Here is a 14,489-nt window from a genome sequence, read left to right as displayed (position 1 = left end):
GTAAGGGCTATTTGACCATGAAGGAGAGTGATGGGGTGCTGCGCCAGATGACCTGGCCTCCACAGTCACCGGACCTGAACCCAATCGAGATGGTTTGGCTTGAGCTGGACCGCAGAGTTAAGGCAAAAGGGCCAACAAGTGCTAAGCATCTCTGGGAACTCCTTTAAGACTGTTGGAAGACCATTTCAGGTGACTACCTCTTGAAGCTCATCAAGAGAATGCCAAGAGTGTGCAAAGCAGTAATCAAAGCAAAAGGTGGCTACTTTGAAGAACCTAGAATATCACATATTTTCATTGTTTCATACCTTTTTTGTTATGTATATAATTCCTCATGTGTTAATTCATAGTTTTGATGCCTTCAGTGTGAATCTACAATTTTCATAGTCATGAAAATAAAGAAAACTCTTTGAATGAGAAGGTGTGTCCAAACTTTTGGTCTGTACTGTATGTGTATATATATATATATATATATATATATATATATATATATATATATGAGAGAGAAATACAAAAAAACAGCGGCAGCACCGTTCAAAGTAAATGCGGGTGCAATGCCCATATAAGAGACCAGCACAGTCCAAAAATACAAAAAATAAATAAAAACAGGCAGCACTCCAGAGCTGAAACAGTAAAAAACTTTATTCACCCATTGTGGAAGAAAAGCGACGTTTCAGCTCAATACTAGAGCCTTTCTCAAGCTTTCTCGCTTAGTATAACTTCTGTTTTCTTCCACAATGGGTGAATAAAGTCTTTTACTTTTTCATCTCTGGAGTGCTGCCTGTTTTTTTTTTTTTTGTGTGTGTGTGTGTGTGTATATGTATGTATGTATGTGTGTGTGTGTGTGTGTGTGTGTATATATATATATATATATAAAATTTGTTTTGGTGATGATGTCCCTTTAAATGATCTTTTCCTATGGGTGGAATCCATGTTCATAATACACAAAGGACATTTTCTTTCATTAAATATGTCATTTCATGGGCTCCTTCTGTAGTTGTATTGCCACAGCTTCAGAAGATGAATAGCCATTCATTCATTTATTCTCATTCTGAATAGTTTATTTGAATTGTTCAATATGAGGCAAGTGAATCTGTGCCCAGTTTTGAAGCTGAACCGTGTCTTCTAAAAGATGAAAATGTATAAGCCGCTTAGCTTGAAAACAAACATATATAAAGCATTTTCTTGCTTGGTTTGAAGATGTGGGTTTTAATGGAAATTGCTCTTGCTGAAAGCATTGTTGTCACATTGCAGCTCAGATTAGCGCTTTATCTGTACAATTTGATTGAATGGGACAAAATACCTTTCTCTTTATATGAACATCTCAACTGCTTTCATGTTCTTGGCCTGCATTTGTCAATTTTATAAAAGGATAAACACTATAGTGTTTTCCCCTAGGACTGAGAGAAAACCCTGTATGATGACCGTATTCAGCTGTAGACATATCCATAATCTATTACCAGGACAGGCCCAAAGACAAACTAGCCAAATTTAGAGGTCATGCGGCTTTTACCTATTTTGCATCTGACGTATTCCCTAGATGGCTACTTGAAACAGAAGAGACGTCCAGCACGTAGTATGTTAAAACACTGCATCATCTTTATTCCATCGTAGATACAGTCAGTGTACAAAGCAGTGGTCGTCACTTCCCATCACCTCCCGTCAGACCAACATGTTTCGAACCAGACTGTTCTACAGTTCCCTCGATGGCTGTTTGAGGGGGCGACAGACAAGTGCTGCTGCCTCTTCATTGTATACCAAGCACAGCGCCATCCATTGTGTAGTTTCTTTGCAGGTCAGTCCTTTCACTTAAATAGGACTGAACTGGTCAAGTGACCAATGGGTGTGACGTCAGTCTGAGGAAGAGGCCTCAGCACTCACCAAAGCACTGTTTCCCCTACTAACAGCCAATCGATCAGCAAGTAGACCCCACCCCAATCAGATATTGATGACCTGTCCTGAGCATAGGTCATCAGTATTTAAGTCCTGGACAACCCCTTTAATATGGTAGTAGTGTTATTATGTGGTTTCCATACATCTATGTAACGCTATACTTTTTGTAACTAAATGGGGGGGAAGCAGCCCAGAATTCCGCTAGAAGTCTTTAGAAAAATTAGATCCATGAGAAACCTCTGTGTAAGGGCTCGTTCACACGCAATACGGAAACGGGCATCACGCGTTCGTGTGAACGAGCCCTAAGAGCTCATGCACACAGCCATAGACGTTTTTACAGTTGGCAAATTGTAGATGTGCAAGATACGTATACCGGCTGTGAGCATTACGCATTGTGCGGAACGGAAAATTCAGTCAACAATAGAACAGTCCTGTCCTTGTCCATAATGCAAACAAGAATAGGAAAAGGTTTTTTGGCGGGGGCTGCGGAACGGACATACGGAATGCTGTCTGCATCTTTTGCAACCCCGATGAAATGAATGGGCCAACATCCCACCTGCAAAAAAGGTGGATCAGATACGGACTAAAACAATGGTCGTGTGCATGAGCCCTAAGTCATATATTCCCAATATTTTTAACTACATGCATTAAATGGAAAGAACTCTGTTCTGCAGTACAGAGCCTATACTGTACCGCACAGAATTAGAATCGGTGTGTACTCAGTGCACTGGTGCAGAGTATTGTATTTTCCACAAGTTTGATGCTACGGGTGAGCGGTATCCTGTTTTTTTTTTTTAAATAATTTTTGTGTGCATCATTTATCAACTCTTGCGAGAGACTGCGTACAGAAGGATCCATAGTTTATCTTTGGGTTTTATCTTAATATTTTTTATTGCAATTACACCATTTAAATATAAGCCTCTGTATTGTTGCACAGCATTCACAGCAATATACACCTTTTCAGTATTTTATATGTCTAGTGGTAGAAAAACCATTTGATGGTAACGGAATGGTTTCCAGTTTGCATAGTCGGAAGTGGGACAAACATGGGCAATTTGTCAGCGGACTTCCATAATGCCGCCGGTATGTTAGTCTGAACTATAACCGTGCAGTGGCTCTAACACATTATTTGCCAGGCCACATAGTTCTGAGGCCAGAAATCTTGTATCCTGTCTTTATCCCAGATACTGTAGAATTATCTGTCTGTTTGTTTGGTTGTGTATTGGATCCTGCTGTTTTGAGAAGGGATTCTAGCCACATGAGAAATATCTTCCTAATAAAGGGAAAATCGCTGTAAGAAGTGATGATCCTCTAAGCTGAACGCTGAATTATTCTTCAGGAATTTTGTGTTAAAATCCACTTTGCAGATTTGTCTCCTGAAATAACTATGGACAGTACTGCTGGGCTTGGCATGCTTCACAATTTTTATCAATGCTTTTTCGCAGTGAGTATAAATATTTAGTGGTGTTTGTGCTTAGTTGTTAGAGAAATTAAGTTCTGAAGATCACCAGGCGAACCAATGGAGCCGCATACTGATAAAGCACATTTACTGAAACTGCTTTGTATAGTGGCTGGAATATGTCATCACACCAGAACAAAACTTTCTTCTAAGAAGTTAGGAGATCGTTTGTAGAGAAGAAATAGAATGAACCTTTTTGATGGCGCTGCCAGCAGGAGTCAGAGACAGGTAGGTATTGTTAAAACAATACTTTTTTATTTTCAGTCAACACGTTTCAGGGGCAGAGGGCCCCCTTCATCAGGACAATATACAACCCATGTTGTATATTGTCCTGATGAAGGGGACCCTCCGCCCCTGAAACGCGTTGACTGAAAATAAAAAAGTATTGTTTTAACAATACCTACCTGTCTCTGACTCCTGCTGACAGCGCCATCAAAAAGGTTCATTCTATTTCTTCTCTACAAACGATACCTCTCCCCGACGATTGCTTCCAAGGCACGGGGCTGGAACCTAAGCAGCAGCTCAGGCACCCCGCATGCTGATCGGGCAAATCAGCACAAGCTTCATATAGGTGTTGTGACTCATCACAACACTATCCGGTAAGAGTTTTCACTTACCTCTTTTATTAATTATCTTACTATACCACACATGAGGCGCTGCCTCCTATCTCTCTTTTATCTTCAAGAAGTTAGAAGAAACATTTGGAGTGTCCTGCTGTACATGACAAAGCTATGACGCTCCATTTCTTTAATACAGAGAACCATTTCTTAATATACCCCCGTGAACACACACTTCGTGGGACGACAATTCTTTCTCTGAAATTTTCACAATGGTTGTGGCTTAACATCCAACCAAAAGTCTGTGTGATAAAGGCTCAGACTAATGCCTTTGAGACTCTTGACTGATTATTCACTTAGAGGAGTGCTAAGTCTAGAAGTTAATTTTTTATATAAACATTAGGTAAACTTTATCACACTGTAAGAGTTCCTATGTGTTCCTCAGTCTTGTAGAAATCTCACAGATAATGGTGCCCATATGCATTAGATGAAAGTCTGTAAAACCCACCAATTTTTCATGGAAGTCTAATAGCAGCTTGTTCCCATTCCTTGCTCCTCAGCCAGGCGTGCACATGCAGGGGGCGATGGGAGGAATAACGTCTTAAACAAAAGGAGTGGCCCCACAAAAAATACTAGATGAGTGGAAAACAGGTGCCCCACAAACTGTGAACATCGGACCAAAAGAAAAGGGGTAATCAAAGGAAGTCTGTTTTTATGACACTTGGACAGGGTGTGGTTGGTGAACTGGGGAATCCTTAGGCCAGATAATATGTGATTGTGGCAGGTTCATGATGATCATTGCAGATAAAACCTTTTTTTTTTTTACTTCATTTTTCTTGTTCTTTGTTGTCCCATATGCTAGCTACTTTTTCTAGTATTGCGCGGAGTATCAGCGGACTTCAGTCTTGTCTTTGATATACCCTTCCTGACCAAGTGTGCAACCTTAGTTTTCCTTATTTTTAATGTTTTATTCAATTGTTCTTTGTATATTTGCACATTGTTTAATGTGCATTTCCTCTTTATGTCTACGACTAGTAAATGTCAGAGAGGTCTGGGCGTAACAATATTAGTATTGTGCCTAGGGGGTAGCCTCCTGCTGATGCCCTTTATATATAGTAGTTATCGCCATAGAGAAGATTGTGAGGAGAAAGGAAAGTGGCTAATTTCCTTGGATCCATACAGAACCTTTCTAAAATTTACGTGCAATGTGTAATGGAATAGGATAAAAGAAAAAGAGATTAAGGCAGTAATTTAAAATGAAGTAATAGAAGTCCTTATTTAACTCTATAACAACCAAGCGCTATACATATGCAGTGCTGTATTAAAGCGACTGCTCCTGTAACCTAGGAGGAGTAGGACAGGATCCCAGCTGTCGGTAACAACCGGGGACCTGGGGGACAAGACAGAAGTGGTATATTACCGCTTCTGCCTCCTTTTTTTTTCAGTGCATAGTGCTCACTGAGCGCAGTGAATAAAGGCATCACCTATGCTGCTTCCTCTTCTTGACCCCGCAATCATGCTGGGTATCTCCACCGTAACAGAGCTGCAGGGTCTTGGCAGACCCTGATCAGCTCTGACTTTGTACAGTGATCCCAAAGGAGGCTGTTTTTCCCTGTAACTGGGGCTCCTTTGGACACAAAATCCACCCCACAAATTCTTGCTTCATCATACTGCAAGCTGTGGAGCATCCCAAATGTTTTTTCCTCATGGATTTCACGTGGCTTCCTCAGTGTACCTCCATATATAATCGGAGGTGTAGTGTGCGCCCATTGATTTTGCCTTACCTGGCATTCGTGTATAACACATATCCAATGTCACAGCTTCACTGGGAAAGAGGCATACACAAGAGAATATCCCATGTCACAGCTTTACTGGGAAATAGGCATACACAAGAGAATATTTCCCATGACATAAGCAATGTTTCTCCGCTTTGCCTTTTGTTTCATGCATCTGTTACCTGCACCAGATTGTATTATCACTTGGGCGGATATCTACGTAAAGCTGATGTGCTAGTGAGGTAGAGCGGTAAGGGAACATAACCTCTGCAGCTCATATGATGGATTTCCCAGTGTCTTCTGATTACTGGGAGTTAAGCATTGTGCAGCATTCAGCAGTCTGTTGTTCACTGCCCGCTGTGTCTGGTGTTTGGAGAGTTATTTAATCTTTACATAAAAACTTTAAGCAGCTGTTATTTACTGTGGAAAGTTAATTAAATTGTAGCATCCATTGTATTTCTTTGTAATTTTTCAATTCTAGTAAATTTACCTTTAGTATGTTTTTACCTCTCAAAGCAGTTTCTTCTCTAGCTAATGTATGTTCATAGCATATTTGACGTTACAATAGTTTACCCTTTTTTTTTTCTTCTTTTTTTTTCTTCTTCTCATACTCCAGGACACTGTTTCCCCATGTATACTAAAAATATAGGTTGCCTCCACTGGGGGGAGAGAGTCGGAAGTCTGTAGGCATATCAAGTATTTTGGGAAAGTGCTATACATCATCAGTGTTATAAAAGATCTATTGAATTATTACTCTCTGAGTTATTCTAGTTTTTTATTTCAGTCTGCTCTAAAAATCACAATTTAGTATTTATTTAGAATTCCGTCCCAGAATTCCAGAGAAGCATGTATGGCCTATATGTCTCCTCACACCGACTAAGACACTCTCTCCCCGGTTAAGCCATTACTCTCTGCTCTGCACTTATGACGGGCAATCACCCCTGAACATCTGTCTGCAGATGAGTTGCTGGATTATTTAGTATCCAAGTCATGCCTGAATGTCTATGCAAAGGGTTGAACATTGACGTATATAAAAGCTGCCTTACATCTGGTGGTGGTAGAGGTAGAGCTTGTTAAGAGCTCATTTGCTTCCCTTTTTTCCCAGAATTCCAGAGGAGCAGGTATGGCCTATATGTCTCCTCATGCCGACTAAGGCTCTGTCTCCCCTAGGAGAGATATTACCCTCAAAAATTTGGAAGAAAAGGTTAATTCCTCAACAGTACAACATCTTATCATTAAGAAATTAGCCATTCGGGTTTGTAGTTCAAATTATGTATAACGGAAATGCTGCACTTTTTTTCTGCAGAAGATACTCTAAGACTTGTGCAAGGTGTGACACTGACACATATCTTATGACAAATATACTGCTCATACTATTACCAGTTCTGCACGCCAAACATACATGAGCAACAGACATCCAATAAATGGCAAATCCAGCACTTGAATGAAATTAAATGAAATGTAGCGTTTATTCCATACTTGTTAAGATCCGATACATCAAGTCCAAGTGCAGAAACAGCACACCATCTAATGCATTTCCAACCCCTCCTGGTCCTTAGTCATAGATGAGCAACAGACATGAACACTGCAAAGCAGTTTGTCATATAGATATCGGCATTTTCTGTCATAATGCAGACATAATATAGATATTGTAAAAATGAATTTTAAAGTATAACCCCCAATGTCCTCCACAAGATGGACAGCCGTGTGAATATGTATTCCATTAAATACATGTGCACATTATGGTAATTACATAATTTTACAAATATAAAGTAACAATAAATAATACAGATACTTTCTAATATATACTCTAACGGGATTATCTCACGGGATCACCGTCTCCTGGGATAGACGGGCGCTGTAGGCACACAAAATACAGTCCAGTCCAAGCAAGTATGGTGCAACTGACCGCACCCAGTTTTTTTTTGGCTTTTGCCGGCAAAAATATTAAACAAAACAGTACAACATAAAAGAAATACCTAGCCGTCTGGCGGCTACATCTATACATACAGCAGTTCCTAACTACGGGAAACTGAGCCTTATGCCCAGCACCATAAACCAAAACACACGGTTGCTTTGTACTCCCATCAGAGCTTTTCCCAGGAGCAGAGACCTCAGCTAGTGAGCTGTCTGCCCCTTTTATAGTCCACCCAGGTGATTAACCACATTCACCATGAATACTTGGAGTGGCTAATTGGAGCAAGGACTCACTCAACTCTCCCTGCTCCAAGCAGCTAGGCCCTTCTAACCAGGTTTCTGATAAAACCTTACACACGCAGAAAACCTAGTTTTCCTTCAATTCCCTGGCTGCTATTTAGAACGTATAAGACAGGAACCTAGGTGAGATGTAGACTCCTTCTACTACTTTCCCCCTGGTCCTGTCACAGTACATACATATATTCAGTATAACATGTTGAAATAAGTAAATGTGCTCTTTGATAATATATTCTCTCTTCGGCTTGCTCCAGACTTCTGGTGCAGGCAAGGACAAAGCAAGAACAGGTTTTCCTTAGCATGTAGCAAGTGATCTTGAACAAGAGCAGCACACGGGCATGTCGTTTATTTTAGACTCTCTCGAGGTTTTCTTTCAGTATAATTAGCTCCGTGTGACTTGCTGGGTTCTTTTCACACCCAAGGCATTAGCGGTGTGTATAATTTACAGGAACTCCTTCAAGATATTATTGGTCTTGTTAAAAGCCGGATTTAAATGGCATACCACGTTATTTTGTAGTGTTTATTGTGATGCTATTTAGTTTTTATGCTTCACACACTGGGCTCCAGGTCTCTTGATATGTAGTGTGCTAGAAAAAGTCAAATCAAGCCAGCGGCAATGCAATAAAGACTGGCTAGCTCTGTTTTTTAAATGTATTCCCATGTTTGCTTAGAACTCAGTGTTGTACCATTCTTCTGTTATTCCTCCTAAAAACATATGATTAAATTGACAACTGTGTGTTACCAGCCGGGGGTCTGTCTCTGCACAGTCTGACACCACCGATCAGAGTCGACGGTATCAGACTGAAGGGTCACCCCCCTTTTGACTATAGGAATGGTAACACCCAGATGTCAATTTATGTCATACATTTCTTGGAGGAACAACATAGGAATGATACAATGCAGCTTTCTAAGAAAAGTTGCTCCAGAATCATCATTTCCTGGGGAATACAGTTATTCTCTAATACAGGCAGGTCAGGAGATGTGATGGGTTCTCTTTTAATTGATCTTTATTCTCCCTTGTAACAGCAATTCGCAAAATCTGATCTTTTCATTCATGAATCGTTTCCCGTTTAGTCTTCAGACACCATGCATTAGCACATCTTGAGGTGCTTTTATACATGCAATTTTGATGCATTTTTTAAGCCAGGGACAGCAGAGCATCGTAATCGTCATCTTGTTTTAAATTAGGTTTTCTGGGAATTAAATACTAATTGTTGGGGGTCCAAGTCCCGGCACCCCAACCAGTCAGCTGTTGGAAGGGATAGTAGTGGTTGGGTGAACACTGCTTCCTCTTCCTCAGTCTGTGACGTAGAGTCAAGCCCAGTCCCATTGAAGAGAACGGGACTGAGCAGCAATACCAAGCACAGCCACTATACAACGTATGGCACTGTGCTCCCCCAAGCACTGTGGCCCCTGCAAACAGCTTGTCAGTGGGGTTGATGCCACTTGGACTCCTACAAATCAGATATTGATGACTTTTTTTCCTGAGTATTTATTTAATTCTCAGAAAACCCTTTTAAAAGTAGGAGTTTTGTAGCCATTGGCAGCAATTCCCTCTAGTCCAGGATTAGTGTTTGTTGAGATGGAATCATTTTCCATTATTCTATATTATCAGTTTAACAAGCTACTTGCCCAAATGCACGAGTGCTAGGCGAGATTGAATTTGTTGTCAGGAGATCTCTGCATCGAAGTCTTCTTAAAAGCCTCATACAGTGTCTCTCAAGAGTAATTGATCTGTATTCAGCAAGTTAATCTCTGCAACTTTTGACTGGATTGTAGGAAAGCTTATACTGTACGTACGGTAGCCGAGGTCAGCTGAAAAAAACATCGAGTGTAAATTCATTACTGACATGAAGAGCAATCAAACTATTTGCTAATAGTTGGCCTTCTTGCTGAAGACACTACTTGGAACTAGCTATTTCTTGTTGCACAGGATAGAAATGGATATCCCATTGCAGACTTTTTGTTTTCTTAAATACCCCACTGTCTTCCAAATGAGGTTCAGTACTGCAGCATTCATCATATACCGTAGTAGACTGGTAAGAAGAAATGTGTCCTAAGTGTGTAACTTAGGGTACTTTCACGCTAGCAGCAGAACGGATCCGACAGGCTGTTCACCCTGTCGGATCCGTACTGCCGCTATTTAGCCATGCCGCCGGACTGGGGCTCCGGCGCAGCACGGCAGTGCGCGGTGAGAGGCCGCCGGACGAAAAAGTCGGACATGCAGTACTTTTTAGTCCGGCAGCCTCTCGCCGTGCACTGCCGTGCTGTGCCGGAGGTCCACTCCGTCCCCATTATATAGAAATTGTTTCTCAAAACCTACCCCAATTTGCCTCAGCGCTTGAAATTGCCATCTCGCTGACTGTTGTGCGACGTGAGCACGCACTGGAACCCCTTGTTCCACATGTGGGTCAGGCTTTGTCAGCAGCAGAGGGCAGTAGTGAAATACCAGCTGAAACATGGTCGTTGCCTTTCCAGTCAGCTTCCACTCTTCACAAGCGACGAGTGGGCATGGATGTCTGACCTCTGTGAGGTTTTATGCAACTTTGAGGCGATGCCGCTATTATCAGCCTAACCATCACACTTCTGTGTCTACTGAAACTCTCGCTGCTCACAATGAAGGCGGACGCTTTGCATGTGGAAGAGATGGAAATGGGGTAAGACAGTACACAGGGTGATAGCTAGACCACCCTCCGTTCGTGTTCTCAGTGCAAATTGGATGATGATGATTGATGAGAATGATGATTGAGGAGGAGGATGAGGAGCAGGAGACGGTTGCCTCCGCTACAGAGGGTAGTACCCATAGCAGGTTTATTCCATCTGTTCAGCGTGGATGGGCCGAAGAAGAGCCTTTCCCGTGACCCTCGCGTTATACTCATTTTGGCCAACACCGATTACTGGTTGTTCAGCCTTCTCTACCCCCGCTACAAAGAGAACTTATCATCTCTCATTCCTGTGGTGGAGAAGACTAGCAAAATGGTGCAATACCAAGAAAGTTCTTGTGGAAAAATTGCTCCAAAAATTTCCAGCTGAAAATACTAGCAGCAGAATACGTAGTTCCTTGGGCAACCGAGGAGGGGAGACGAGGGGAACACACAGCAGTTCCAACAGAGGCAGGGCAACACTCTCCAAGGCTTGGGACATTTTCATGACACCCCACCAGTACCCTCACCCTGATGCGCAGCCTAGTGTCTCAAGGAGGGAACATTTTTGGAATATGGTGAAGGAATATGTAGCAGACCGTGTCAGCGTCCTCAGTGATCCCTCTGTGCCTTATAACTGTTGGGTGTCCAAGCTGGACATGTGGCACGAACTTGGTCTCTACGCCTTGGAGGTGCTGGCCTGCCCTGCCGCCAGCGTTTTGTCAGAGCGGGTTTAGTGCTGCTGGGGGCATAATAACTGATAAGCGCATCCGCCTATCAACTGAAAAAGCTGACAGGTTGACTCTTAAAATAAACAAGGCCTGGATTGCTCCTGGCTTCTCTACTCCACCAGACGAAAGCAGCTGAACATAAAGTCACTCTAAATGCGGCTTTTATGGTGTATTGGTTACTGAACCATTTCAGTGGTGTTTCCATCAATTTCTGACCTTTTCATGTAAACCAGACACCCTCCCCTCTTCCAAGCAGGGGGTGCCTGGTTTAATGCTTGGGTTCTCCCATTGACTTCCATTGTGCTCTGTAGAGCACCCGAGCATCCCAAAGTGTTCTACTCGAGCACCTGAGCACTTTGGTGCTCGATTAACACTAGTCATTAACAATTACTTATTCTCTTTAACCAAAAACAGACTTTTGGTGAAAGCTTTCACATTTTTAAGCCACTTTCCCACAAGCTAGTTTAAAGTCTGGATCCGATGCAAACACAACTGGGCTGAATCCTAACTCACTGATCCTTCCTTCACCCTCCTATATTCAATCAGAAATATCTCTAGAATCCACCCCTTTCTCACTATAGAAACCACCAAAACTCTCATTGTTGCGCTGATCCATTCCCGCTTCGATTATTGTAACTCACTATTAATTGGCCTCCCCCTCACCAGACTTTTCCCTCTCCAATCTATCTGTAATGCAGCAGCCAAGGTCATCTATCTGTCTAAACGCTATTCTGATGCCTCCACTCTGTGCTAGTCATTGCATTGGTTGCCCATACAGTAGAGAATCCAATATAAGCTGCTTGTTCTCACCCACAAAGCTCTCCACAGTGCTGCACCCCCTTACGTCTCTTCCCTCATCTCTGTCTCTACGCTCTGCAGACGACTTACAAATGACATCCACCATAATCCGCCCCTCGCACTTCTCCCAAGCGGCACCAGTTCTCTGGAATTCCCTACTCCAAGATATCAAGTTAAATCACAATATACAGTTTTAGGTGCTCCCTAAGAACACATCTTTTTAGGATGGCCTATCACATTCCATGATCTGACTCCTCTCCATATCTAGCCCATTTATCATCATTTCCCAAACCTGATCCTCTACCAAACTCTCTACCGCACCTATGCACCCAGAAGCACTGCAGATATCAGCTGGTGAATGGCTAATGCACCTTTATATCTCCTCCTCTATTTTCCCAAGATGGCTGGATCATTGTACAAAACAAGCACTTGTTACCTGTTGTGTCACCACTATCTCCTCATAGATTGTAAGATCTTTCGAGCAGCGTGCTCATTCCTCTTCTTCTATTTATTGACTTGTCTGTTGCTTTATTTTATCACTGTTTGTACATAAACTGATCTATATTGTTAAATGTTAGAGTTAACTTAAAGTTTTACAGTATTATTCTGTTTTTGTTCTCATAGGAATTTTACTCTAGCAAAGATGGGACCAAAATTCCGATGTTTATTGTCCACAAAAAGGGTATTAAATTAGATGGCTCTCATCCTGCTTTTCTGTATGGCTATGGTGGTTTTAACATCTCTATCACCCCAAGTTACAGGTAAGATTTTTCTATGGATGTATGAATGCAGAAAATTCTGAAAACAATGGGTATTGTGCTTTGTCGACATCAAGTGAAAAAAAAAGACTTGATGTATGAAGAAAATATTGGGTTAACAGCTACACTGTTCAGACTGCACAAGATCTCCAATGGTTTATTGGGATTAGCACAGACAGAGAAGCACATCAAGCCAAGATTTTAGGAAATCTCATCCACACATTGCGGAACATACCCACATTGTATATTGACCTGTGGTGCATATTTAAAATGTTCAGCATGTCAATTTATGCTGTAGATTTCCACTATGAATATTTCCTTTGGCAATGCATAGAGTAATTGTACCAGATTTTGCTGCAAGAAATTACCCTAATGAAATTCAGTATCTCTGACTACACTTCCAAAAACATATCGGGTACATATATATGTCTCCTGTTGGAAAAATGACCCACATTATAGGCCTCTTTCTTCTGGCATTTTCTCTCATGTAAGCAGTAGGTATGGGACCCTATCTGGTAAATGCTAATTTTTGTTAGATGATAAAAGGACTTCATCTGTCTGGTGGAGGATTCTTTCAAACATGCTTGCATTAGAAATTGGGAGGACATTTTGGAAAAGTCAAATTCTGACTTCATCTATTTTTAATACCTTTTCATTCCAGTGTATCCAGATTGATCTTCGTAAGGCATTTAGGTGGCATTCTTGCTATTGCAAATATCCGAGGTGGAGGAGAGTATGGGGAAACGTGGCATAAAGGTTAGTTTTACCTTGTTTCTATGAGAATCTGCTTGCTAGATGCTTATATAGTATCATATAATTCTGAGAAAGGTTGAACTTTATGGACCTGTTTTTTTTTAACCTATTTGTGGACAATATTCATCTTCTCTTGTCATGCAATGTGAATGGTGTTTATAACGCCAGTTTTGAGCTTTTGCTGTGGCATGAAATGCGTCAAAACTATTAATAAGCACATGCCTCTTAATAGTTTTACTGCGTCTCGGCAGTTCCATGATCCAGAATCTGCTAGGAGATGCAATACAATGCCGTAAACTTGTGCCAGAAAACTAGTATAAGTCAGCTCAAATGTGCCGGTCTGCGTACCCTCCACCCACCCGGACCCTGCTCACTTTTTACAAAAGTGTTGTAATTATTGTATCTTATTGTTTAAAGCATGTATTGCAAGAAGGACATTTTCTTGTATGTATGTTCATACAAAACCACAGATCATTTATTTTCCAATTAAAGGCTATGGATACTGTTGTCAAGAAAAAAAAAAAATTTACATTATTAGTGGTTTTCTTGCATTAATAAAGTTGCATAAAGGTTCTTCATTACTTCATATATTTTCAGAGCTCTTGATATCCAGTTTGTAACCTGCTCTGAGTTTTTTTTTAAATTTTGCTCCTGTGCACATGTCCCTTCCAGTAAGGCTCTCTCCACATTACGTTTAGGCCTTGCGTCAGATGTATATGTAATTTTCACTTTAAAAGACGCACTTTTTTTTTCTCTCAAAAGTAGGGGGATATTTTGATTGCGTCTTATAAAGCGAATACTAGTGAGCATTCCATTATTGAAGCTCTTATTAGTATGCAGTAGGCATGGGGAGTCGGGAGAGAAGCGCTGCGAGCACTGCCGGTACTCAACCTCCTTGCACTGTCTAGTGTG

At 41.4% G+C, this 14,489-nt stretch overlaps 1 protein-coding gene across 1 annotated transcript in view; it reads left to right on the top strand.

Moving 5' to 3' along the window:
* LOC122934089 (prolyl endopeptidase) overlaps positions 1–14,489 on the top strand; it is a 138,530-nt gene that overhangs the window by 105,997 nt on the left and 18,044 nt on the right. Inside the window, exons 11-12 of the mRNA XM_044289264.1 lie at positions 12,691–12,827; positions 13,486–13,580. Coding sequence (XP_044145199.1) covers positions 12,691–12,827; positions 13,486–13,580 — 232 coding nt within the window. The remainder of the gene's footprint in view (positions 1–12,690; positions 12,828–13,485; positions 13,581–14,489) is intronic.

Source organism: Bufo gargarizans, chromosome 4 (genome assembly GCF_014858855.1).
Source record: "Bufo gargarizans isolate SCDJY-AF-19 chromosome 4, ASM1485885v1, whole genome shotgun sequence".
NCBI lineage: Eukaryota > Metazoa > Chordata > Amphibia > Anura > Bufonidae > Bufo > Bufo gargarizans.
Note: the sequence above shows the minus strand (reverse complement) of the source record. Positions and strands in the feature narration are given on the sequence as shown.